Source organism: Calidris pugnax, unplaced genomic scaffold, assembly GCF_001431845.1.
Source record: "Calidris pugnax isolate Ruff unplaced genomic scaffold, ASM143184v1 scaffold187, whole genome shotgun sequence".
Taxonomy (NCBI): Eukaryota; Metazoa; Chordata; class Aves; order Charadriiformes; family Scolopacidae; genus Calidris; species Calidris pugnax.
Window position 1 is genome coordinate 2,686,369 of NW_015090969.1, and position 27,792 is coordinate 2,714,160.

The 27,792-nt window shown below is 47.4% G+C and overlaps 1 protein-coding gene across 1 annotated transcript in view; it reads right to left on the reverse strand.

The window, feature by feature from the left end:
• Positions 1-224: 224 nt before the first annotated feature.
• The window catches only part of MAP1A (microtubule associated protein 1A), a 35,958-nt gene continuing 8,390 nt past the window's right edge, over positions 225-27,792 (reverse strand). Inside the window, 5 exon segments of the mRNA XM_014952714.1 lie at positions 225-3,651; positions 4,586-4,818; positions 6,622-15,463; positions 17,185-17,325; positions 17,805-17,887. Coding sequence (XP_014808200.1) covers positions 3,496-3,651; positions 4,586-4,818; positions 6,622-15,313 — 9,081 coding nt within the window. The 5' untranslated portion in view covers positions 15,314-15,463; positions 17,185-17,325; positions 17,805-17,887 and the 3' untranslated portion in view covers positions 225-3,495.

Here is a 27,792-nt window from a genome sequence, read left to right on the forward strand (position 1 = left end):
CTTCCTCTGGTGGGGAGGAACTGGAGCTGTGAAGGTCCCTGCTGGGGAGAGAGTTCCAGGCGGGGTCCGAGCACCTCAGGCACCCATCCCTTCCCTTTGAGCAGCTGTGGGTGACGAGGTGGTGTCGGTGGGGAAGCTGGGGAGAGAAGGCATGGTGGCCGTGTCTGTGTCACCCCTGCCCGCAGTATGGACATACCCAAAGAAAGGCTTGAAACAGTTGGAAGTGTTCTTATTCGCAATTAATGTGGCTTTATTATTAATGTGTTGGGCTCCTCTCTTGACAGCAGTTAGTTACAGTGTGTTTCACATGGAAATGGGAAAAGGACAGAACTCAAGGAACTAAATTCAAAGAGAAACATGATGCTGAAGAAAAGAATCAGGGCTCTGTTCTTAAAACATTTAGCATAGAAGAAGCTAGGAGCACAAGTTGCCATTTCAATACAGTTAAGACGTTCACTTTTTTAATTAATTATAGGTTTAAAATAGTATTTTGTACCTATTACATACAGGAAGATTACGCGTTGTTGCCCACATGCAGAAACAAGCAAAAGCAGAGTTTAACTGTTTCTCTCTATAGTGTTGTATTACCTCTGGCTCTGGATGGGTTCGGCTGGCTCCTGCAGGCGAAGCAGGATCCGACTCTTTACAAATTGGCATTTTTACAAGTCTTTTCCCCCAGATTTTTTTAAGGGAGGGAGAGGAAGGATGAGGGCAGGAAGACAGAGAGGGAAGGAGAGAAGCTGAAGGCAGAACAGACTGCCACGGGAGACTAAAAAAACACATGTGGAGCCTTGAGGCCAGGGCAGGTCAGGGTGAGGATAAAGCTGTCCAGGCAGCATGGCTGCAGAGGGCAGGAGCACGGCAGGAGGGAACGCTCCTGCCCACAGGACGCAGGCACCTTGCAAAGCCTCACTATTACTGCTGCTTAGTCAGAATTGCTTCAAGTTTAAAACTGAGAAAACATTCATGTGTGGGTCTATCTAAAGTTAGTGCATTAGCTTTTACACCTAGCCACGCTTAGGGATCCAGGGAGCTGGTTACCGAGGGTCCCATTTGCTCCTCTCGCCCAGCACCCCGCGACTGCACTGGCCAGCAGACGGTGCCACCGGGAGGGAGCAAGGACCCCCCCGGCAGCACCGGGGGCAGCAGGAGCATCTCTGCTACTGCCTGCGACTGCCTGCCATAGCCAGCATTCACAGATGCCGACCCCGTCGAGTTACAGAGAATGACATTTATTCTTCTGGCAGACACACCGTGATTCCATGGTTAAAATGAATACAGCAGAGGGCAGGGATTTGCTAAATCCCTGAGAAAGCCCACACGCTCCTAACAAGGGCTGTGTCAAACAGACCGGCTGCTCCTCGGGAGCGGCTGCTGGCCTCGGGCTTTGTCCTGCAGCTGGTGGGCTTTAGACACAGCCTTGAGGGCTACAAGTGGAGACCCTTTTTGCTGCCAGCAAGTTCTCTATGGTCTTTTTATGTCATTGTGGTTTAAATTGCAGCATCTAAGTATTTGTACTGAGAAACCTCTAAACTGACACTAAGAGCACATGGTGTCATGTTAGTATGTATAATTTAAAATATTAAATCCACACAAAATGCAGCTTAATGACAAAAAATAAATATATAAATTAAATGGAAAATAAACAATTTCCCTAGAAACTCCATTTTAGTCCCAGGAGCAGGTTTCTAAGCAGCATTTTCTTTATGTCAGCTGCCAGAAAACCAGCACTGAGACTGAAGCGTCCCAGGCAAGCACAACACCGGGTCCCAGGATGCTTATTACAGTCAGACCTTGGCTGGGGGCCAAGCACGCGGGTGACAGCAGATGGAAATACCTTTGAGATGCACGTCAAGCCTTGCAGCACCGCTTTTCATCTCATCTCTCCTTCCCCAGGGCACACCCTCCTGCCACTCTCTTACAGAAAGATAAAAGCCATCTTTGTGACGGGATGCTCTCGCAGTGCTCTCAGCGGTGGCAGAGGCTTGGGGGCCCCCAGCACTGTCCCTCTGTGGCTGCTCTCCCTGCAGGGGCTGGGAACCCCACAGCGGGGGCGGGTTTGCACCCCAAGGGTGCTCTGCGTGACTGTTCAGAGGCAACGATGCACTTGGGGCACACAACCACACTCTGCCAGGGCAGGCAGGGGGCAAGGACACGCACCCACCATAGGTGGCTTGCCATGGGCTGCCAGTGGTAAGGCATGCACAGCACCTCATTCACGCTGGCAGCAAGAGTCCGTGTGTCCTTGCCATGGGTGGGGAGGAACTAAGAGCAACTACACTTCCTAAACTACTTTCCCTAAGTGTTTTTGGAAGGGGGCTCTCCTCACACCACAGGTTCTGCTCCCCGCATCCCCAACATTTAAGGGGCCAACAAAAATCTTGAAAACAGCTAAGAGGCTTGGACCACCAGCCTACAGGCAGCGATGAAACTCCTGCTGCTTGCAGAGCTGGCACACATCAGCCCCTGGCAGATGCCAGCCTCTCAGCATGGCATGCGGGTTCCTCAGCAGCCTCACCCCAATCCTCAAGAAAGCCTTTGGTTTACAAGGACAGGGAGATTTCTCGTACATTTTAGGCCAACGGCGACCAGGGTTGTTTCAGCCCTTCTGCTTTAAGGGGCTGTAGTTGTGCGTTTGGATTCTCTTTTTGTGTGACTGTTCAGGCCACAGACCCTCTGGGCCTCCAGCTGTCACGCTGCAGATGTGCAGGGTGAGCCTGTGCAAAGCTGGGGTTAGCGGGTTAGGAACATGTTCTTTGCAGCAAAGAACAACAAACAGGCTGCACCATCCCACCAACACCCCTGAACAAGCGTGTCCTTCAGCCCAGTTCCTTGAGCACAGTGAGCAGGTATCGCAGGACGCCACAACCAACTACTTGGGCCAGAAACCTGCCAAGCTGGCAAATGGTGGCCCTGCCTAGTTGGAGTACAGGTCCCCTCGCTCAGACACCACCTGTATGTTCAGGATGGAAGAATGACCTTCACTGTCAGGTGCAGTTGGAGGGTGTCACCTTCCCTCATCTCCTAGGTGCATTTTCTTTGCAAATTAGTTTTCTTCTCTGCCCCCCATGCCCCCCATGCACTGTCTACATGCAGCAGCAGCACTTCAGCCCTCACCTGAAAGATGAGGTTCATGGTGCTACAAGTTAAATGGCAAGGCAGCCAGGAAGAGAGTAGAACAAGCTCTCACAGCAGCAAGGCAGCCAAGATAGTCTACAGAAACTGTACAGGCAGCAGAATAAAGCAGGGAAAGTGAAAGTGCCCCTGGCCTGCAACTGCTCTTGCACAAACTCTTAGCTCAGTCCAGAATATTACAGAGCCCTGCACTTCTTTCTCATGGCATCCAGTGCTGAGCTAGATGGATACCCGATTGCCTGACAAATGGGAACCATGTAGAGGACTAAACCAGAGAAGAACCGGACCGTGATTAGATGGTGTCTCTGATGTCGCATCGGTGATTGGAGAGTCAATGGATGAACGCAAAGTGTGGGAGACTTAGAATTCGATCTTACAGGCTGGAAAAGATTCATCCTGCATCACAACAGTGCTGCTGCTCGCCAGTACCATGATGTTTAGCTCCTGCTGTTTCTCATGGGTCTGTTGGTACCATTCTCGTGTCACCTCAGTATCGTGTGTTGGGATCAATGTCACCTGGGAAAAGAAAGCAGTAGTGATGATTGTCTGAGAACAACTGCACCGACAAACAATGCCCATAGGAGCTGAGGCTAAAATTTCCCAGTAATTTTGGAACACTGTACCCTTGGTACTGCTTGTTCTATTTAATGTCTTTCAGATGTCAGGTTCTCTAAGGCAGAGCTGGTGCTTTATTTTATGCAGTACCAGCACAACAGCGTTCTGAGCTGGCTGCAACTGGCAGCACTAACACCACAGTGATGGAAATGGCTGCAGCGCAGGGGAGAGCATCTCTCTGTGGAACTCCAGAAACAGCCGCAGAAAGATCCCTCACTATGAAAAGGAACTATGCTGAGAGAGTCATTGTTAATGGCCTGATATTAGACTTGATGTGACTATTGACCCAATGTGCAGCTCAGGGACCTTGAAATCTGAGGCTGCTTCATCTGAAGGATCACACGCGCTTTCCTGTACCTGTCTTCAGAAAGAGCGCCGTCCCAGGATGTCCTGCAAGAACTGTGTGTAAAAGCACTGGTTTAAAAGCGCTAATAAAAACTTGCTATCTGACAGATCTTCAGCAAGCAAGGCTGCCAACAAACGCCACTGTGTGTGCAACACTGTGACGAAAATTCAGACTGTGATGGTGCTTGTTTTTTGCTTGAGGACACACTTGTCCTGCAACAGATGAGGAGGACTGTATGATCTCTGAAAGCTTCCTCCCCTCAGAAGGATGTGGAAAGGAGGACATACCTGCTTCCACTCACACCATTTTGCAGGTGTCCTCCTCATGGGTACAAGCAGTTACTCTTCTAAGACTACAGACCAGTACATGCCCAGTACCATTTGCTTCCTCTTAGTGCACCCCCTCTCAGCGTGTTTGACACACACCTTCTCCCCGGCACTTGTGACACAAGGAGCATCACACACACTCCTGGGCATTTCCATGACCTACCTGCAGGTTCTCCCCCCACTGAGACTTCCCTTCCAGGAGCGCATCCAGTACTGCACGGCTTGGTTCTCCGTTGGCTGCATCATTCCCGCTCACGACATAATATGACGCTCGAACACGCTTGAAGAACTCCGGATCTGTGTTCTTTCCGCTGCAATGGTTGGGGATGTATGCCAAGTCCACATAGACAGGTGGACCCATGGGCACAGGCAAACTGCTCTTAGGACTGTTGGAAGCTTTGGAAAAAGAAAACCGAGGCTATCAAAACCCTCTGGAAAGGTCAAACACTCAAATTAATACTGAAGGACCTGGATTTCAGAAAGGTTTTTCCCTGCAGCTGCAGCAACAAGTTAAGATTTATCCAGGCTCTGCTGCTCAGAGGTGACATGGGTGGATTTCTGGGCCAGGGCTGTCACAGTTTTTGGGAGAGAAAGGGAATTCTGCTGTTCTTTGGGGAGGGACTGCAAAGCTTTCGGCTCAGAAGCCTTTCCTGGGGAAGGGAATCGAAAATTTCCATTATTAGCTTTTGCACAGTTGTCATTCCAATCAATATTTAGTTCTTACTTTTGTTGTTTAATAACATCCATTTGCTAAAGAAACCTGTTCTAATGCCCTTTATATGCTATCCTAGAGTATTACAGTAGTCTTTCTGGAAGCTCCATCCTAGCTTTCTGCCATTCCTGTGAATTGCTGCTATTCTACGGACTCTATTCCTCTTTCCTATCAACCTTTCGTACCCCTTTTCTTCATTTGCTGCTGCTTACATTTATGAGATGAGAGATGGTCAAACAAGCATTGTTATACTCAGCAACATATAGGCATATATATATACACACATACATGCCCCTAGGACTGTCCCTTCTCTCCCTTCTGCTCCCTGTGGAATCACAGAGGCCTCTGTCCTGTTCCCTTACTTATGCTATCTCTGGTAGTCTCTTCTGTGAGCAAAAAGCAGACAACCCATGCTGCCCAGCTGCCATGCAGACAAAAAATCCCTACCCGGCTCAGCCAGCCTCATGGATATAGAGCGCTCATCCCAACTCTGATTTGGGCAGGTCACAGCACTGCTCCACACACCTCCACATCCCCTCCCTTTGTCCTCACTCTCACCGCTGCAAACATCTCCCCACTTCTCCTAAACCCGGCCCCCCTTTGCCACACACCTGCTGAGACCACAGCATACCAGCCGTGTTCTTGTTCTTGCCATTCTCCCTGGCACTACCCACCTGCTGGTCCTGTCTTTCACTCGGCATCAGTGATACGCAGCAAAGGACTGGTATTTGCTCTGTATCGGTCATGTGCCTGGCACTCTGGGCTCCGGCACAGACACAGCAATGATGCACTACTGTACAGCTAGCACCTGATACCATCTGGGAGGCTGCCAGCAGAGCACCGGTCCCTGTGTGAACACTTAGCAAGAGGCCATGAGCTGTTCACATGCTGGAGGCTGAGTCCCTCTCTCACACCTTTATTTGGGAAGAAGCGAAGGCCATCGTTTCCCACAGTTAGACCACCCTGTGTGTGGCACTCATACGTGGGAGCTGTTCCCGTTCCATCTCTGCTTAACATTTCAGAGGAAAGGACATGTCTGACCACAGCAGTGTCCTGCTGTTCTAAATGACAGCTTTCACTCAGTCCAGTGCCACGCACTCACCCTGCTCACAAGCTGAGAGGTTGCCACATCTTTTTAAAACACAAATTTTGTCCTTCAATTGCTGACACATCTTTGACAGCACCCACCTCTAAATACCTACCGCCCCTCCACAGATGTAGCCCCTCGGTGGCACTGAATCTTGGCCTATACAGTTCTGAATGAGGTCTCGCAGGTCTGTCTCTCTTCAGAGATGGCTGCATTCGGCTCTACAGAGGCTGAGAGTTTTCCTCAAGGCTTTGATATTTTGAAGTGATTTCTGCTACAACCTCTCTACCTTATCACTGCTTATAACTTTTTATGCCTGACTGGGAAGTCCTATTCTCTGGTGCTTCTTCTCTGTGTTGGACCTAAAGAGAAAACACATGCTTAGGGAAGAATTTCTTACCGGGGTTTGTTTTGATGCCATTAACAAGGCTCTTGCCAGGGTTGCTGTGACTACTCCGAGATAACTCATCCTCTGTGTGAGGAGGCTGCACCAGCGCACTACGTGGTTTGGGCTTCTCTCCTCCATCTCTTTCTTTTTTGGCAGTGACAGATTTTGGAGATTTGTCCGATGGCTGTTTCACAGGAGTGGGTGATCGTTTCCCCTTCACATCTAATTTCCGGGCAGGTGAGGAAGATTTGGGTTTGCTCAAAGGCTTCCTCACACCTTTGTTCTTTTCTTTTATGTCTTTCTTGGAAATTTTATCAGTTCTGCTCATGCTTTGCTCATTTACCAACATATCAGGGTCCACCATGCAGACATCAGGATGAGGAGGATGGGGATGGGGATCTACCATTGGAACAGGCTGAGGATCATGGCTGGACCTAGAACTGGCATGATGAGCATTCCCAACAGCTTTGTCTACTGGCAGGAAATCGGCATCTTCATCTGAGTCCATGTTGGCATCTGCTGTGATGGACGGACATTCTTCTGTCTCAGGTGGGACATCCGAGTCTGACTGGGAGGTTCCAGAATCACTCACGGATGTTGGAGGGGTTTCCTCCACTGTGGCACTTTGCATGGGGCTACTACCAGTGTGGGGTGGTCTTCCTTGCACTGAAGGATGACCATCCTCTTGTGAGAGGTCACTGTCTTCAGAAAGCTCATGAGGGCTCGGGTTGATGAATGAGGGAGAGAGCTCTCCCTTCCTTTGCTTGTATTCACACGAGGAAAATTTCTGTCCACAATCAAAACTGCCTCCTAAATGTGGCTCCATCTCATGGGAAGCGTCTCCATGGTCCTCTGTTTTTCCACCTCTCTGCACATCTGGGAAAAAGGGCTGGAAACTGTGTTCAGGGGACATCAGAGAGGAAGGGCGGCTCTGCCTCTCTGTGTCCTTTTTGCCTGCGCATGGAGAAAAACCGCTGTCAGAATCAGGACATGGTTTTTCATCTTTTGCCTCTGCTGCATGGTATGTACTTTGGAAAACTTGCAGACTGGTGCTCACCTCTGTTGGACCATTTGCTGTCGTTTCATCTTCATGCTGATGATGAGGAAATGATGTCAACACATCAGGGAGAGAAGCCAGTGTCATCAGCTGTTCTGCAAATGGAGCCTTCTGCTCTGGACTGCTCACAGAGGGTTGCTGCTCTTTCTCTATGGAGAACGGTGTGGGCTGTGAACTCTGGCTCTCCTTCCTGCATGGCGAAATGCTGTCACCTATGCCACTTATGAATGGAGAACCATGTTCTTCAGCAAATGCAAAGTCTTTGGTTTCAGCTGTATGTGTTTTCACAGCATTATGTGGAATCTGTGGAGACACATCCCAAAGACTCCTGGTACCTGGTTCTGCTCCTGTACCTGTGTATGTGGAAAGCATATGGGAGTAGAAACTTTCTGCTGTAGTTTGTATCACAGGAGTGGTAGCTTCAGATGAAGGTTCCTCTGACAGGCTGGAAGAGTCATCTTTCAGCTGCTGTTGAGGCACAGACTCTCTTTCCACAGCTTTGGGGAACAGCTTATCTTCTTCATATGGACTCAGCGGTGAGAATTTAGTAAAGGATGAGTCAAGGCTGCTGATTTTCTCAGAAACCTCCAAGTACTCATCTTTCTTCCCCTGGTCTGAGGGCAAAGCACAAGGAACCTTTAAAGGAAGAGAGATAGTCTCCAAATGGCTTGCTGAGGTTTGATCATATCTGAACATACTGGATGTTTCAGTCTTTCCTAGCAGGGAGCACTCAAATCCAGAAGAACTCTCCAACCCTCTGCCCTCCACTGTTGGGCCCTTTCTGTATCCCTCTTTCTGATTTCCAGAAGCAGATTTCAAGTATGTGGCTTGCTCTTGGCACTCTGAGACCACTGCTGCACTTGGACAATCTGTTGGACAGAAATGGGATTCCTTTGTGGATTTTTCAGCAACCTCTCTCTTTTGCAAAGAATCATGTCTTAAATGGCACATTTCTGGAGGCTGCTCTTCTCTGCCCATGTCCGGCAGGTCACCATAACCAGAAACACATGACCCCACAAGAGTGGCTGACGCAGTTTTCCTACTTCCATATTCCTCTTTCCACCCTGGATCAGAAGGGGACGAAGCAGTAGAACTGGGTGAAATGGACTCCTGAAGCTTGCTTTGCAGAAGGGGTTCTGGTACGTGGAACTTTTCCATTGCTGAGATGTGTGCATAGACCGCACCTGCGGCTTCAATGGGGCTGTGCAGTTTAGACTCCTTTTCAGATTTCTCCTTAGCACCTTTTTCTAACTCTGAGTCGCTTGTGCTTTCTTCGCCTCGACCTGCTTTCTCATAGTATGTATCTTTGGGATTTGGGCTTTCAGATTTCAGGGACAGAGATACCTGCTCCTGGCGAGACAAAATGATATTCTCATCTGCACAAGCAGCATCAACATACGCAGCTGATTTTTCTTGATAAAACGTGTCAGTCATGTCTGTGGGAGAGGCAAATGCTGTGCTTGCGGATGACGGGTGCAGTTCAGAGTCCAGTTCTTGTGGCAAAGCAGAAGTTACCTTCAGTTTTTCCTGTCCTTCGGATATCTGAGGCTTATCCGCTTCAGACAAGGGTGAGTATCTTTCATGGACATCTGTGTAGTCAAAGGTTGAATCTGCTTTATCTTTAGGGGATGCTGGCGATGACAGCTCCTTCTCAGCAGAGGTATAAAGGCAGGACTCTTCTTCCTTTGCAGAGACGTGAAAACGTTGGTCTTTTTGAGAGTTCAGTACTGTTGCTGGCACCTTGTCGGTGTGACCCGGGCTGTCCGCACCCTTGGGTGTGAAGGGGGAGGGTCCGGCTCCAGACACAATTATCTTCTCATAGATGTCAGTGTACTTGAAACTTCTTTCATCGGGGTAGGGAGTTGGTTCTCTTTCTTCTTGCTCTTGTCTGGGAGAACTGTCATCACCTCTGGGTCTGCAGACCCCTTCCTCATAGGAATAAGGCTCAGGGAAGGTCCTGGAAAGGGTCTCTTCAGGAAATGCCACTTGGCTGGCAGAACCCACAGCCTCGGCATGGCCCATGGTAGCACTGCTCTTCTGACAAGGGGAGTGTGGAGGCTGCCCTGACACCACAGCACTTTCTTCTGGGGACGCTGCTGTATGTTCTGCTGGTCCTGTAGATTGCAACAGGGCAGACGCTGCTGCCGTCTGGTCTTTCCTTCCTGTAGAGCCATAAAGACCCTCACTGGATTTGCAGTCACCCTCTTGCTCTCTGTCTGACTTGTATTTGTAGTCTATTTCCTGATACAAACTACTGACGTCTGATTTCTTCTCTGTGTCCTTCGATGGGACTTCTTCCCATAAAGGTGGCTTGCACTGATCAAACTTGTAAGGCCTTTCTCTTTCTGGTGGTGTGTCCATCTCCTTTTCCAGAGCGGCAGCCGTTACAGACAGGGGAGATGCTGTCAGTGCTTGGTCTAGTGACTTTGCATAGATATCCAAGACTGCTTTCTCCTCATCATCTAAGAAGGAGTAATCTTGTTTAGATGTCAACAGCAATTCTTGCCTTTCTTTGTTTCCAGTTAATGCTTTGTCCTGATTTTCCTCACCAGAGACATATCGAGAAGACAGAGGAGAATGTTCCATTTGTGTTCTTTCTGGGAGAGTGATGTCAGTAGGAACTATTTCCACTTTCTTTGTTTCTGATGTAGCTTTGGCACTCTTCTGTGTGTCTTCTTTGTAATAACATGATTCCATCTTTAAACATTCTGCTTGCAGTAGCACAGGTTTGTCTTCAGCATGATGGAGATCCTCATCCCCCTCACTGGGTAACTGACCTCCTCTCCCAGTCTCTCTTCCTTCCTCAAGGTACCCATACGCAGAGCCCCATGCTTCACTTTCTGTTCCTCTCCAGGTGTGACTGCCAGGCGCTGCAGGAGACAGGGTCTTCTCCTCTCCCCCTTTAGGAAAGGGTTTTGTTTCATATTCTGGTACCTCGTCCAAGAATGTGCTCTCTCTCTCTTTATCATATCTCTGCCGCCTTCCCTGAACAGGGATGTCCTCCACCTCTTCTGGAAACCAAACTTTCTTCTCATAACTTAAATCTTTCATGTAAAAGTCTTCCATTTCTGGAGATTTTTCTTCTTGAGCTTCCTTGAACCTGCACGATTTTACACCTTCAGCAGAAATGTGTGAAGACATTTTATCCTCAGTTGGGCTAGATTCAGTAAAGTGTAAGCCCTTTGCATCTGGAGAGACTTCGCGAGAGCCCAAGCCTGCAGTTCTTCCCTTAAACGGGCCCTTTTATGCTGCAGAAAATAAACTGCTGTCATCTGGAGACATTTCTTCACTTGAAGTATCTCTGGGTGACACGTCTTTAACTGGGCTACTTTCTGGGCAAGGAAAAGATTTTGACACTTCTTCCGTGAGTTCTTTGGCAGCAATTTTCAGTGATTTTTCATATGTAGGTGGGCTCTGCTCTATGAAATCCATGGATTTCGCAGCTTCTGAAGTGAATTTGTAAGTAAAGTCAGACATAGTTTTTTCTTTTGCAGGTATCTCTTCTGTGAAACTAAGAGATTTGATGTCTTCTGGAGAAATTCCTCTAATAAAAAGGTCAGAAGATATTTCCTTGGTGGGACCCTCAGTGAGAGAAATGGATTTGGTCTCTTCTGGAGAAATGTCTTTAATGGAAACATGAGAAGATTTTTCTTCTTCTGGGGTGTCCCCTGTGAAATATGGCAGGTTTCTTTCTTCAGTCACTCCCTTAACAGAAATATCTGAGGATTTTTCTTTACCAATACTTTCTTCTGTAAAAGAAAGTGATTTGGTGTCATCTGGTGAAAACTGTGAAGATTTGTCACTTTCAGACTTGCTTTGGCTTGTGAACTGTGGAGGATCCACACTTCCTAGAGACGCTTCTGTGGCAGAGGATGGTTCAAAGGACAAGTGTTTTGAAAATCCCATTAAACTTTCTGTCATGGTTTTAGTTCCTCGCTCTTTTTCTGGCTCCAGAAACACACCTGTGCTGGGATGGGGCAGCACAGGATGCTCCTCCTCCTCCCCTATCACCACCGTGTCCTGCTTGTGGTAGGAGAGCCAGGGCAGCTCCTCCTTCCCCAGTGGTGGTCCCTGCACCTCCTTCCCCAGAGGCACTGGAACGTCACTGCCCAAGTCCAGCTTGTGATGTCCAGGCCCAGGCACTTCTTTTTCATCTCTGTATTTAGCTGCAGATACCTCATCTTTGAGGGGTTCACCCTTGGCTCCTTTCGCCACAACAGAAGTTTGGCCTTCCAATTTCTTGGCAGCAGCATCTGTTTGTTTTTCAAATAGATCTGAATCTACTGTTTCTAGTTTTTCCTCTACTGGAGACTGGTGGAAAGGTGTGTGTCCTGCACTAGTGGGGCCAGATGGGGTGGGAGAGGCCATTTTGACTGTACTATCATCAGGACTCATGCATCGTTCTTCAGCCTCTGCAGCATCAACCTGGGAAAAAGGTGTTTCTTCAGTGGATAATGGCAGACCAGAAGTTTGCATCACTTCAGTGGGAACGCTGATTAACACATTATCAGGACTTCCTTGATGAGCAAACATGGGGACATTGTAATGCCCTCTGAGCTTCCCAGGCATCTCAATATTTGGAGTTCCATCTTCTTCTTCCTCTTCATCTTCTGCCTCTTCATGAAGATCCTTTTTTTGACCTTCCAGTTTTCTCTCTCCTTCTGCTAATGCATGGAAATCTTCAGGGGGTGGAGATTTAAAACATTTGTCTTCCTCCAAGGATGATGTGGGAGAGATTGTGCCAGCAGAGGGAACATAGTCGAGACCTTGGGTTGCTTCGGTCCGAGAGGAGGGCATGCTGTTTACTGTGTCTAGAAGTAAGGAGCTTTTCCCAGTCTCTTCTGTTTGTGGTGCTGTTATAGATGCAACAGATTGATCTTCTGCTACTGAAGTTGCAAAAGATGAGAGCTTATCACATTCTGTAATGGAGGTAGCAGAGGATATGTGTTCCTCCTCAGCTAGAGGTGCTGCCACAATGTTTGTGGGATATGCCAGGATTTCAGACTCCTGGCCAGCATAGCCCTTAGCTGAAAGGTCAGCTGTAGGCATGGCCTGTATTCCATGTATTGCTTCAAAAGAGCCTGGGTGGTCAGGAACAGATATGTCATAGGCATTGACATCATACTTCAAGTGTGGGATCCTCTCTTCCTGTTCATCATGTATTTCTTCATCAGAAATGGTCTGCTCTGTTTCTGAGTAGCCTGGGATAGTTTCATCTTGGATATATGAAACGTGTTCTGCTGGCGCTCCTGGTGGGACTGGCAGACTGCTCAGATATGACTCTTCCTTTGTTATATCCTTTCCAAGTAACTTGTTTTTCTCACTCATGTCACCAAATTCTTTTTCCTTTCCTGTCGTGGCAAATATTTTGTCCTCCCTCTCATCCTGATTCAGCTCATAGAAGTCTCTACTTTTTTCCACCTTCTCCTCTGCCTTCATGTGCTGTTCTTCCTTTTCTTCCAGTTCTGCCTTTTCTATCACATCTTCTCTCTTTTCCCTCTCACCCTCTTCCTGTGCCTCTCTCCCCTCAATGTATTTTTCAGAAGTCTTTGTTTCTGCTTCCCTCTGTTTTCTGTCCAAAAAGATTTTCTCCTCTTCCTCCTTTTCGTCCGCTCTGAATGCTGATGACCTTAGACCTTTTGCTAAGAGGTCGATCTGTGATGGTACCTGTTCTTTGTCTGGAAACAGCTGAACTTCCTTGTCCTGCTCAGCTTTTCCCTCCCAGTATCTCATGTCACGATTTTCATCTACTGTTTTTCTTTCATCCTCTATTTTTTCAGCATGACCTGCTCTCAGTTGTAGCTGATGGACTGCCTTTTCCTCTGCTGGTGATTCTTTTTCCGTATCAGTAGTAGTTATTCCCTGATCAGGAATGTTTGTTTTCAAAATCAGATCCCCTTCAGTGCAACTCTGAGCAATCATGTCAGCAGAGTCTTTTACTTCTGTTTCAGGTACTCTCATAATCTTATCACTAACCTCCATATCAGACATTTCTTGAGTCACCTGCAAGGCCTCTTTCTCCTCTTTCTTCAGTTCCTCAAAGTCCTTTGTAAGATCTTCTGGTGAAGACAGGACTAACCTCTGGTCAGCTATGGAAGCCTCTCCTGGCTCCACCTGTACAGATGCCTTCTCCGTTGATGATGTCTTCAGGTCAGCAGGCACTTCCTTTTCAGGTTTGACTTTGACCTTCTCAGTTTTGAGTCTGCCTGGAACTTTTGCCTTGTATAATGTTTTTCTTACTTCTGGGGTAAATGGTTTTAAGTCTGGTTTAGAAATTTTTTTGGGCTCTGGTTTGGTTTCTTTCTTTTTATCCTCTTTCTTTGAATCTTTTTTTTCCTCTTTCTTTCCATCATCCTTTTTTAAGTCCTTTTTCTCCTTCTTAATCTCTTTCTTTTCTTTGTCTTTCTTCTCTTCCAGTTTGGATACTTTCTCTTTGAGGTGCTTTTTTCCAACCTTGTCTTTTGCTAATTTTCTTTTCTCAGCTTTGAGAGCATCACTTGTTTCCGTCTTTATCTTTTCATGTTTAGCAGGTTTCTCAGGAATTTTCTCTGCGTGTTCTTTAACCTTTTTCTCAGTTTTAGCATCCTTTATGACTTCTGGTTTTACCTCCTTGATCCCCTCCTCAACTGCCTCTTCTTTCTTAGCTTGCTTTGTCACAGATGGCTTGGGGGAAGACTTAAGACTCTCTTTACTGTCAGTTCTCTGTTTAATTTTGGTCTGCTTCAGCACAGGTGGAGGTATTCCAGAAGTGATATCTTTCTGAGTAGCCACTGGGTACCTCAGAAAATCCAGGTGCTTGAGTTTCTCAAGACCTTCCAGTATCTTATTTTGAGGAGCATTTCCAGGAAACAAAACCCTTACAATTTTCTCTGTTGGGCTGGCTGGAAGCCACACCACTAGGGCTGTGATGGATGTGAGATAGGGAACAGAAATTTCACCTTCTTTCCCACTTGCGAGAATTATGCCAGTCTTTGCTTTACTATTACCAGCCCATTTCTGCATTAGAAACTGCATTTCTTTACTGTCCTTGACAGGATTCAGTATATACATGTCCAGCTTACCTACTCCCATCTTGTGGAAAAGGGTGATAGGTTCAATGGTGCTGCTCACCACCCTGTAGAGAGGTTCTGATTTAATGCCCAGTCTGTTGAGATACTGCAGTGTCAAACAGGCTTCTTCGATGCTCCTCTTTACTTTCATGGATGATTCAGGCATCTTCAGTTTTTCAGGAACATTAAAAAAAACCACGCCTAGCTCAGGAGAAATTAGGTTCTTCATCCAGTCACTGTAGTTGGTAGAGCCCTGGGACTGTTCCTCCTCTTGCTCAGCAACTTTCCTCTGCAGCAGCCCATTGATGCCGGGTAGGTTGTCTGCACCAATGTGCGTGAGCAGAATCGAGTCAATCCTATCCAGGTGCCTTACCAGCTTCCAGAAGCAAGATTTCCTCTCGGAGCCACCATCCACAAGGATGTTAAACCCATTGACAGCAAAGAGAGCAGAATCACCTCTTCCCCCAGGGAATATGTAGCAGCAGGGTTTAGAAAGCTTCAAAAAGCCCCCTGAGGTGGGTGGCTCCAGGAGATCAAATGGAGACGGCACGTCAACTGTCTCAGAGACATATTCTGCAAACTCAGATACCCCATCCATTTCTGGCAGAATTGGATCGGGATTCAGTTTCAGATTAATAATTTCCTGAAATCGAGGATGCCCAAGGTTGCTCCAGTCTCCTTCCCCCAAGCACGACACAGTAAGGGAGGCCTTGATATCTGAATCAGTGTTGCTAAGAACCTGGGTGACCTAAAGAGACAAGCAGAGACAAACAGAGGTCAAATAGAGCTCTGACACCAATTCAGCACTTAAAAAAAAAAAAAGCCAGTTAATGCAGAAATACTGAAGACACCATGAGGACTTTACTGACAGGAAACACTGGGGATAGATTAAAGTCCAAAAGCTTGTTGCAAGTAGGTGCATGGGGCCATGTTCTGCTCTCTTCTGCAATTCCTAATGCTGATGAGCTGTTCTCCTTCCTGACTGTTGGGAGCACACGGTGACAAGACCTCAAAAAAGAAAATGAAAGCAGGAACCACCTTGTCCTCTTCCTTAAGTCTCCCTATTTAACCTAGGATATTAGTCCCCAGCTTGGGCTCAAAAGTAGCAGTTTCTTTTTGATTTGTGAATTCTAACCCTGAGATACCCTTTTCAGTGCTAAGCATCATTGACTGAGCTTATCCTCACTCTTTGGTTAGTCAACAATCATATAGCACTTTGTGCAGTTTTAGTGCCATCGGACTTTCTTTTTTATTCAGATTCATTTTCTTTCCTGGGCCCTATTTTGACAGTCACGGCTCTATCTCTGATATACATAAAGGGCTGGGGACATGCTACATGATTAATAAATACAACTAAGGTCGATAGAATTTCCAAGGCTCCTTAGAGCTCTGCTGAACATATACCGAGCAAAGAAGCATCAAACCTCAGACTTCCTAAGCATCTGGAATGAGATGAGTACACTTCTTTCCACTGTGTTCTTTTGCTTAGACAGCCCTTAATTGACTAGTTAGTGTCCAAATAAATGGGTACCAAAAATAAATTAGAACAATCAACCTAAAATAAATGAAGGTGGGCAGATTTGCTGAAGTAATTATAGCAACAATTATATCAATTGTCAAAATATCACCCAGCCATTCCTGCAGCAACTGTATATTCAGTCAGACAGAGAGATTCCAAACATCTGGCATGCACCTATCAATAGAAGTAGGGCTTATCAAAAACTGGAGCAGCTTACCTTCATTGACAACAGGTATCAATAGAAAGAGAATTTAAAGCCTCTGAGGAAAGCTATAGTACCTCTAGCTAAGATAATAAGCCCTGGAGCAGGGGTTCAGAGGCCCTACAAGGTTTTCAAGCTCTCACTGGACAAAGCCCTGAAATCTTGCCTAAATTCAGTCCTGCCCCTGCTCTGTGCAGAAGGTTGGGCTGCAGACCTCTCAAGTGCCCTTTCAATCTGAATGATGCTGCAACATTTCTAGTTGTTTAATCATCATGTAGTTACTTAATCAGCATTTAGTGATCCCCTTGTCATCTTTACACACCCCTAATGAACACTCTGAGCCTTGTGAACAGCTTGTGCTTCCTGGACCGACTGTGAAATGAAGAGAAATTCCCACATTTACTAGAGTGATGATGGCTTCTGTTAGCTGTTTTTTGGAAGGTGCCCACAGATATCTTAAGATCTGCTTTAAGAAATTTTGAGTGTCTGCCCACTGCACAGCCAGTCTGGAAGGTTATTTCAAGCTGAGCACTTGAAAGGAGGAATCACCCATGCCTGCCACCCTGGAAAATTTAAGCCAGGGAGTCAAGATGCTCAGGACTATAGCAGAAATTATGGTATGCAATTGTTTTGCTGGATTTCAAGCCCATTCCTCTGCAGATCTGCCAGCTGAAGGAGCAGCACAGGCTGCATTGCTCTATCAGGCACCCTGTGATCAGGAGGTGACATGCTGGCTGCTCACACTCACCTCTGGATCTGAAAGTATCTCCGCAAACTTCTGGTATGTGAAGGTCCCTGTCTGCAGGATCAAGTCTCCTTCCTGGTCTGAGCTCTGACCACAGAAGATCAGTAGTTTGTGGGCTGATGAATCACACACCAGTGAGCGGACCTGTTACCACAAGACAGAATGTTGTAGTCAGAAAGTTACCTGCATTCCTCACCACCACCCAGAAACCCCGTCACATGGACAGGCAATACTTACCTATTATTCACAAATAACCAAAACGTAAATTTTCTACCTAAAAGAGAGTAGGTCGCTGAAGAGGGAAGACAATGCTACTGCCTGCCCAACACAGCCCCATGTCAAATCATAATTCACATTGAGAAAGTAGGCTAACGCTAAGAGAAAATGTTTGTTGTTTCATTGCCACATAAAAGGTCAGCACACTTAGACCCTCACCATACTAGAATGCTCAAAGTTCAGAAGCCCTCCACCTTGTTTGCTAGGGCACTCTACAAGATCCTTGCAGCTGACTGGCACCACGTTCCAGCTCTCCAGAAGGTACAAAGTGTGATGATCATGACCTCTGTGTCAAACAAGGGCAGAGGAGATGACCTGGAGAAAACCCGCTGGCATGTGGTCCTTACCTCAGATACGATGCTGTCCACATTGGGGTTTACCAGGATCACTGTCTCCAGGGTCTCACTCCGGTGATGGAGGGTTCTTTGGCCTGGGGAGAGGCAAGGGATTAGACAGGATGGGAGAAGCTGATGGGACAGTATCTGCCTATGGATGTTCTAGCCTCAAAAATTCCACTTCAGCATGGATTTGATTGCAAGGCTTCAGCTTGCATTCTAGACCCAATTTAATACCTGGGTCTCATAAACCAAAGCTAACTCTTTTCAGTAACAAGGAAAAAATCCTAGTTCTGCATCAGCACAACTTGCAACAAAGGTCCAACATGTTCTGAATGCCACAGCATCAGGCACACTGAGCTGCCCGTCAGTACTGGCAGCTGCGCCCCATAACTGCTGGCACAGACCAATTATCCCCCCAGACAGAAGTATCTTGCCTCATTGCAGCTTCCATGGAGAGGTATCTCTGGATGTTGCCCAAGCCTTAGTCACCTCAGTGCTGTACGAGCCAGCTGGTGCATGCCAACTCACGCTTCATTAGAGTGGTGCAGCACTAATAACAAATTTCTTGTCATTCTTAGTAAGTTTTTTTTTCTTACAAAGTATTTTTCTTTAATGCAAACCTGCAGTCCTAGAGGTAAACTAAGTGGCCTCTAGGCCACTTAGATGATAAGAATGCTTGTTCTCCTGTCCCCCTCCTGTGAGAGTCACAGACAGGCACCCAGACAGGATTCTGCTCTCCCTATATATTTAGACAAAAAGGGAAGGGCCAAAGAAGAACAAGCAAGAGCCTGATAGTGCAAAAAAGCAGCTTGTGTGCTCACTTTGGCATGGGCATTACATGGATATTTGGCAAAATATTGAAATAATTTCATTATTTCATTAATTCATTAATTTCATTAATGCATTAATTCATTAGAAAGATCAGTGGTGAGTGCGTGCCATCCTGAAAGCCCGGGCTGAAGGCATCCTTGTACACCCACAACAAGCAGCTCTGGGAAGAGGGATGATGTTCAGGACCTTCCTGCAGTACTTCCCTTGACATTGCAGCCAGCAGGTAATTTTTTGGATTCTGGTCTTTGCAAATACCTACCTCTGGGCATTATATCCACTCTACAAGCCAGGCACTTAGAACTTAACTGTTGGAATGTGTAATTTATAGGGTTTAAATTTTTCATAGGCTTTAACCCCTCATATAGACTGGAGGACCACAGATCTTCACTGAAAATTGACATCTATTTCTATTTTTCATTTTTCATTTTTTTATTTTTCATCTTCCAGACAACTGCTGCTCTCTGACGGTGTTGTTCTCTCCACCCTCTCTATTCCACAACCTCCCATCAGCTCTCTTTCTCGGCAGATCTCAACCATCTAAAATAGCTTGATCAAACTGGTATTTCAAAGACACCAAAAGGACACAAAAAGAAAGAAGTCAGAGAAAGGCCAATATTCAGTATAGTTTTACTCAAATTCACTCTGGCTGCCAGCAGTTATGTACAAACCAGACAGATATGCCCAGAAGGCAACTTTGAACGCACAGTGAAAGCAGCTCTAAGCTCTCAGCAGAACTATTTATACTCTGCATCTCTAGCCGCTTTCTGAACTTGCGTTCCTTTAGTTGGACTAAAAACGGCCCCTCCAGACTAAAACAAAACCATCGCTGTGCAAAGGAAGCACTTGCACTGAGTTGAGTGGCATTTCTGCTGCCTGATGTGAGGTACGGGGGGTGGGGGGGCTGGGACAATCCCCTGAGCAGAGGAACACTGCCAGTGAGCCCGAGGAGGGTCGGGTGGGGGGCCAGGACGTGTCCTGGGACGCACACTCAGCCAAAAGAAGCAAAACCCCACTCATCCTCAAGATAATGGTGATTGTAAAGGCACTGCTGATACCTCGGTATTGCTCAGACCCAGCCGCGCACACCAGGTACCCCGCACCAGGATGCCCCGTCACGCACTGCTCAGAGTGTCCAGAAAGGAAGGGATCAGCTCCCACTTCTCAGCAGCAGGTCTGGGACAAAGCAAAACCCAAACAATGCCATTCCCAGGCTTCAGCTTCTGCCTGCACATCCCAGAGAGACCTTTTTTGGCGGCCATTCCCCACAGCCTGGTGTGCAGAACCGACACAGCAGACTCTCCCCTGGGCCAGGGAAAGGAGGGCTCTCAGGCATGGTGCAGTCCCTGGGGTGAGCATCCCTCCTGGGGATGCTCCAGGGGCTGCGGAGGCAGTGCCAGCCTGGGGGCCACAGCCGGGTACTGCGGGGTGGACAATGCTGGCTGTGCAGGGAAGGAACCTGTCTGCAGGACCCATAGCATGACAACACTGCTGCTCTCTGCCATTTTGGTGGTTCCAGCCCAAGCAGCTGAGCCGTCACCGCCAGGGCTGGTGAACAAAGCGTGGCTGGTGGTTTAAATTCCGCTTGCATCCTCTTCCCCCGGTGGCTGCCCCCCTCATCCTCGAAAGAAAGAGGAGGGTTCAAGCTGTGGGGCCAGCAGCTGCTGGCAGATGGAAGGTAGGGATGGTGAGGTACTGAGTCCTGTAAAGGGCCGTGAAGATTAAGAGATAGAAGCAATTTCATATGAGGTGAGGCTGAGCACACTGAGACTGTTCAGGCTGAAGAGAGAAGGTTTGGGGTGGGGGAGGGATCTTATCAATACATATAAATACCTGATAGGAGGGCAGGAAGAAGAGGACATCAGACTCCCTTCTCATTGTGTCTCATAGGCACAAATTAAGCACATGCAACTCTATCTGGACACAAGAAAACACTTTTTTTTACTGTGAGGGTGGTCAAACACTGGAAGAGATTGTACAAACCAGTTGTGGAGTATCCATCCTTGGAGACACTCAAAACCCAGCTGGACACAGTCCTGGGGACCTGCTCGAGCAGGTGGGACTGGACCAGACGATCTCAAGAGGCCCCTTCCAACCCACGACTCAGTGATTCTGTGGCTCTGTGAAGGAGGGTCACCCCCAGACGCTCTGATGGGGGGCTCCCCTTTCCCCAGTGTTGGTCTGGGGGCCACTGAGCCCACCACAGACCGGCCCCTTTCCAGAGACACTGAATCGCTGTGCACTCTCACGTATGCCAAAACCCAAACCTGCTCTTCAGCTTAATTTGGCAATAAAGCTGAAGAGCACACAAACTCCAGGCCAAACTTCCAACTGTGAGTGAGACAGCAACACGGAACCCAAACCCAGCCTGTGACCCCTCGGGTAAGTGCCCCAGCCCCTCTCATCCCTGCGCAGGGACAGTGCCACCCCCGCAGCGACAGAGCTGTGAGAGGCTGTGGGAACTCCCCTCACCCAGCATCTCTCTGAATGGCAGGGCTCACGGGTCTGGGGAGCCCTTTGCTGGCTGCCACCTCCACGCAGACCCACAGGAGCAGCTGCTCAGACAAAGGACTTAAACACAGACCGGGGCATCCTCCGTCTCACTGACAAAAATTACTTGCACAGGAATGAGCAGCAGTGTGACTGACAGTGCAGACACGGTGACTGAAAGCTCGCTCATTGCCATTGTCCTTCCTAGAGTCCTACCACAGTGAAAGGCACACCTGGAAATATCACCGCAAATGGCAAAACCCCCAATTACCAGTACGAGGAATATCCTTCTCGGGCTCCTGAAGACTGCTGTCTTCAACTTGTCTGGAACAAACACCTGAACACAGCTCTGACCACAGATCTCCAGCCCTATCTGAACACAGATCCCAGCACTCTCAAACCACGCTCACAAACTGCTGCAGCAAATGAAATCTCTCCCCAGTAACCGTGGGAGTAAACGCCATTAGTGCTGAATTTCTCACTTTGTGCGCTCAGGCACATTCTGGTTACTGCAGCCACCACAGCACCTGTGTGTCCCCAGAGAACATTTCTATCCATCACGTCCCCACCATGGCATGAAGCCCTCAACCTTCACCATCCCTCCCTTAGGAGGAGAGATTCCCTCATCCCTTATAATGTCTGTCACCCAGCCCTGAAGCTCTTCTAGCTCTGCTGTGGCCATTAGGATGAGTAAGAGCAGAAGTATACGTGGTGAGAAGGAACACAGGAGATTCACAGTGGGGCATTATTGTATTTTCTCTATTATTACCCATCCTAATTTTTTATGCATCACAACATGACCTGACGCAAGCTTTGCACCAAAAAAAGATCTTCAGTTAGGGGTACACAGTAACATCCAAAATTCACCCTGCCATGACATTATTAATTGAGTCCTTATAGGAGTCTGGAAAGTTTAATTTTTCTAGTGTGCTTGACTTTGCATTTTTTGACGATGAATTTAATGGGACATCATGATGACTGTTCGATTTAGTTGCAGAAGTTCCTCACAGCCTTTTCTAGATATAAGGAACTGAGTCATCTACAAATTTAGATACTTCCACGTTCATTCCACCCTCTTTTCCTGTCATTATGGTATTGATCAACTCTATATTTAGTAGGAAACCACGTAGCTCTTGTATTTTACCTCTGGATGCTGCACAAACTTGATCATGTATTTGTTTTCTAATTGTTTTCTGTCTCTTAGGTGGTTTTTGACTCCCGGCATTAGTTTCTTTTTACCCAAAGTGCTTGCTGTATATCATATGTACAGATCTTATACAGAAATGTACCCCATTTGTGACCTCACTGAAATTTCAGAAAGCAGAGAGGGGCATTCTCCTTCTCCACACAGATCACATTACTTACCACTGAGCAGAAGCAGTGTGACCTTCATTCTGAAGGACCACAGAGGACACACAATGCTCTTGGATGGCAGCCAGCAGGAGCTGAGCACGGAGCCATCACACAAAAATGTTCCAGAGGTGATGAACAGCAGCTTCTCTGGGCAACTGGAGGAACTTCCATGGCTAATACTACAGGGGCATTTCAGGGCGCACAGGCTGCACTGGTGGATCATTAATGGGGAGGGAGAAAAGGCTGATTTTATTATTTTTTCAAGATCACGTGTAGTGTACACGCTAGAAAGGCTGAGGGGTGCTCTCATGGCTCTCTACAGCTTCCTCTAGGTGGGCAGCAGAGGGGAAGGTGCTGATCTCCTCTCTTTTGCGACCAGTGATGGGACATGAAGGAATGGAATGAGGCTGCGTCAGGTGAAGTTCAGGTTGGACATTAGGAAAAGGTTCTTCACTGAGGGGGTGGTGGGTCCCTGGAACAAGCTCCCCAGGGGACTGGTCATGGCGCCAAACCTGTTGGAGTTCAAGGAGTGTCTGGATGGTGCTCTTAGTCAAATGTTTTAGTTTCAGGCAGTCCTGTGAGGGGCAGGGAGTTGGACACAATGACCCTTATGGGTCCATTTCAACTCAAGATGTTCTATGATAACGTGGCCCACTGAGTGTAGGATTAATTTGGTTATGGTGGAAGACAGCAAGTGATGAGTAAAGCCACATAGATTTTGGAGTTGGTGTGAATTAACCATCCAGAGCTGTCTACATGCACAAAGAGATAGCAGGTGAGAGAATGAAGGATGAGACTGTGTTTTTGGTGATTAGTGGTCAAACAAAGAGGACTATGTGCAGAGGTCAGTTCTAGGCTAAAGCAAAGGACAGTGCTCTAGCGTAACTCCAAGACAAATGGCCAAGAAGGAGATGATCCTGGAAGCAGACAGATGGCCGTGGAGGCAGAAAAGGAGGTCACGCAGTCAATACATTGTATGCAATGTGTTTTGCTATTCTATTTGAAAGCACCTAAAAACCCTCTGCAGCTGAATAATAAAGTCTGGGCTCGTTTGAAGGGCTAGTGAGGATAGCTGTAAGAGCTGCTGCTTCTCATTTGCTTTAGTCTTTGACACCATGAGACCTCAGAGGTCTTATTATTCTGTTGATCAGAACTGGAAGAACTGTGGTTATGACTGACTGTGCTGAAATCAGAGACCAATTGTCAGGGCAGCAGGACCTGTGTTCTTGCCTTTGTGAAATATGATCAACTATGGTGAGCACTAGAGTCATCTTTCGAAGGAGACTGTGCTAAAGTCAGTCATGATGCTCTGACAGGTAACATCAAATCCTAACGAAAATACGGCCCCCATGATGGTTAAAGGACTGGCACATCTCTGATGAGAGGGGGCTGGGAGATGGGACTGTCTGCCTGGAAAAGAGAGAGCTCAGGGGAGGATCTCACAGTATTTGTATGCACCTGATGACAGGGTGTGAAGGCAGACCTCTCAGGACCTGCCATACAGAGGATGGAGACTCATCTGACCATGAAGAAACCAACCCTCTCCTCATCCAGGGAGCACTCTGTATTCCTCATTACCTCCCTTGTCCTTCCCACACCCTTTTCCTCCTTTGTCCCTAAGATTATTTGCGCTTACCAGACCAGGTTCTACTTGTAAAGCAAACACCAATAGTGCACTGATTAAAAATACCAAAGTTTCACAGTCTAGACAGGTTATCAAGGCACACAAGCCACAGCGATTAAAACGACGACTCTTCCTAACTTTCTGATCCCTTACTTGATGCTATGAACATACCATTTCAGGGTGGCACTTCTGAAAAGATCTTCTTCCAAGAAGACACGAGATATCACTACGGTTCAGTACCTTCTGCTACACTTCAGCAAAGAGCTGAGACTTGTATTACATGGTCTTCCTGATGCTCTATTGAAAAAAGTCCACCTCTGGAGACAGTCAAACCGAGTATGAGGGTTCTCAGAGTCCATATATTTGCATAATTAGCACAAACTAGTGCAAGCTGAAAGACTGCCATTTCCTTCATTCTGAAATGACATCATAACGCTGAGATAGTAACTGATTGTTTCATTCTGAGGCTGGGAAGGCTGCAACTGCAGCTTCTTCAGTGCCAATGGGAGAAAAAGGATCCAGCCCCAAATGGTGTCCATTCAGAGAAAATGAAACAAGGCATCCATTCACAAACGCTCCCGGATTGTACCGAGCACAGCATGCTACAGCTCCTTGGGAGAGAGACTAGGGAGACCAGAGGAAAGGTCCCACACAGAACCCAGGGCAGGGTCCTGCCTCTTATCCCTCTGTGCAAATACACCTTCCCATCTCCTGCTGCAACATGGACCGACCCCTCCGCCAGACCGAGGAGCCTGTGCTGTTTGGTAGCGAGGGAGAAGGGTGAGTGCTCCGGCTGGAAGCGATGTCCTACAGCCAGCACCTGAAGGGACACAGCTGCTGAAGCGCCTTCTTCCAGCATGCAAATTCAACAGCATACAGCTGGTAGGACCAGCACCAGCTGGTGGAGATCTGGAAGCTCTGCCAGTTGGTCAGGTAGGCTCCGGAATTAAAAAATAAACACAAAGATTGCTTTGGCAGCCAGTGCACAAGCCAGCAACTGCAAATTCACCATTCAGCTCCTCCTCACCTGCAGACTTGTTCATCTTGGAACCATCTCTCAACTTCTCTGTACCGGGGCATCCTGCTGTACTGCGGGAATTACAGTGGGTCAGGGGGCTGCGGCAGCCCCTCGGACATGCTTTGGTGGTTTCATAGCTGTGGGCAACCACAGCACCAGCAGCATGAGCTGGAAAGTGCCTCAGCGCAGCAGAGGGATACACAGCCCTCCTGTGGTCTGCACGCTCAAACCATGCCAGAGGAGAGTCCTCCGTAAATGGAGAAAGAAAGCCCTCCACAGAAGGCTGGGCTGAAGAGATTCTGAACAGCTTGTGGCCATTTGTGGTGGGTTCTAGAATGGGGAGATTCTGGGAAAATTCCATTTTAAAGAGAACTGTCATTTTCTTCTCTTGGCAGGGGGAGGCCAAACACAGCAGGGGAAGAAGATGGCTACATCTCATTCTGGCTCAACCTCTAAAGGACAAAGGGGAGCCCAGGATGGGCTAGCATGAGCCTCAGCCCTGGCCGAGGGAAACACCGCTGGGAGGTTGGCCATGTAGGAGACAGCCACCATCTTACCCTGCATTACAGCCCACTTCCAAACCACATCACCCGGGCACCAGGAAAGGAGCTTGGCCAGTTCCTCAGGCTGTAAATTAGATTCTGAACCTAAGGTAGCGCTTACGTCGGCTGCAACAGAAAATTGTTTCACTAACAAACTGTCCCTGAAAAAAGATTTTGTTTTATTTCAAAGCAAAATACTAAGGTTTTTAGATTATAATAGAACACCTTAGAGTGAAATAGCAGCTAAAACATGACAAAAGCAATTAAAGATTTTTTTCGTAAACTACTAGCAATCCATCAGTTATTTTTACTGCTCTTCCTTTTCCCTAAAAACTTTGAGAAAATTCTTTTCAGGATACCCTATTTATTTATGCACACAGAATCCCAGGCTCCCAATTCTTATCTTTTTTTCCAAACAACAATGGCTGAAAGAGGATGGCACAGGGGCCTGCTGGTGGGCACGTTCCCCCAGGAGACGGACAACCTCCGACTCCCCCATCGGAGAGAGCAGGATTGCCCCCAACCCTCCGGCTGAGGTTCCTCTTGCTGTGCAAAGCTGAAGCACCCACAGCACAGAGATGTGACCAGGATCTTCACACATCTGCATCCCAAACACCAGACTGTACACTGAATGTCTCTGCTCCCTCCCCCAACAACTCTAAGGAATAATTAGTTAATTTTGCAAGCCACAGCTATCTCAGCAGGGACACAAAGAACACCCTTGGCTTAGGAGGCATCTTTGCCTTGGTGCAGTCCTAAAGCCTTGTGTTGGTTCCAGCTCAGGAATTCAAACACCATCCCCAACACCCCAGTGGTTGGAGACCCCTCTGTCACACCTCATCTATTAAAGCAGCACTGTGGCAGAGGAGATGAGACTTTCAGGCAAGGTAAGTGGAGAAACACAAGTGAGGACAAGCTGGAACTTGGTGTAAACTGCCCAAGAGAGCTGGGAGATGTTCTGAGTGCTGGGTGGGAGACGAAAGAGCAAACCGGTGCCTGGAGAGACGCAGCAATCGCAGCCGCTCTGGGCACATCCAGCTCTTTGTTTCTTTTCCAGAGATGAGCAAGGGGCAAAGCCAGCCCACTGGGCAATCACAGCCAAAAGGGCTGTCCCACAGCCTCCCCCCAACTTGTATTCACAACACGTGGCAGCTGCAGTAACTACTTATTACAGTACAATCATTATTAGGAAAGTGCTGTAGTTTTAGCTTTCTAGTGTGATTCAATGGCTGAGAATGATGAGGAATTGTCTTCAGGCAGTGCTTTGTGGTCCACCAGCAAGTGTCCTGCCTCTCATGGTCTGAACAAGTCTACAGTACAGATTTATTTCACTTTCTATTTTTAGGTCTTCAAACTCTTTGCAGAAATAGATAAATAAGTATCTATTTATTTATCAATGGTTAAATCTAAAGACCTACCGCCTCAGAGATTTTCTTTAGTGATTTTCTCTTGGCTAAAGAAAGAAAATCACTGTACTAGCAAAGGGAAAATGTATTTTTAGTGGGAATATGAAAATCAACTGAAAATGGAAAGGCAAGAAGCTGTAGCAAAGTGCGAAGTCCCTGTTAGGGGAGGCCAGGGCAGAGCTACCTGCTGTCCTGCAGAGCAAGGGAAAGGAGCATACTAGCCGTCACCAAACATGTCAGATGAAACCATAAAGGACACAAAATGAGGGATTTTAAACTGCACCTAGAAAAGAAGGGCAAGCCAATGAGATGTGAGCGGGAAAGTATTATTGCATGTATGAGGTTTTAGTTTTTATGGAAGTTTCAAAATAGCGTGTAATGATTTTTCATAGTGGGATACTGAGTCACATACTTAAAACCGTGGCACCACTGAAATAAAGCCTTGTGAATGTGAAATAAGAGACAGGCCTTATCTGGAGGAACTGAATAGACAATTACAAAGGACAGGAAAACACAAAGAAGTGTGCTGAGAAAGTGAAGATAATTCAGACACCTCTACAAGCAAAGCCCCTCCAGCCCTGGCACTGCAGACCTGAGCACACACCCACACTGACTTCAGCCTGTTGACAAGGGGAATTCTCCAGGTACTGGTTTTAGCTTCAGTTACCATCCCAGACACAGACTGATGGGAATTTGGGGTATACACAGTACATTTACCACTATTACCCATATTCCA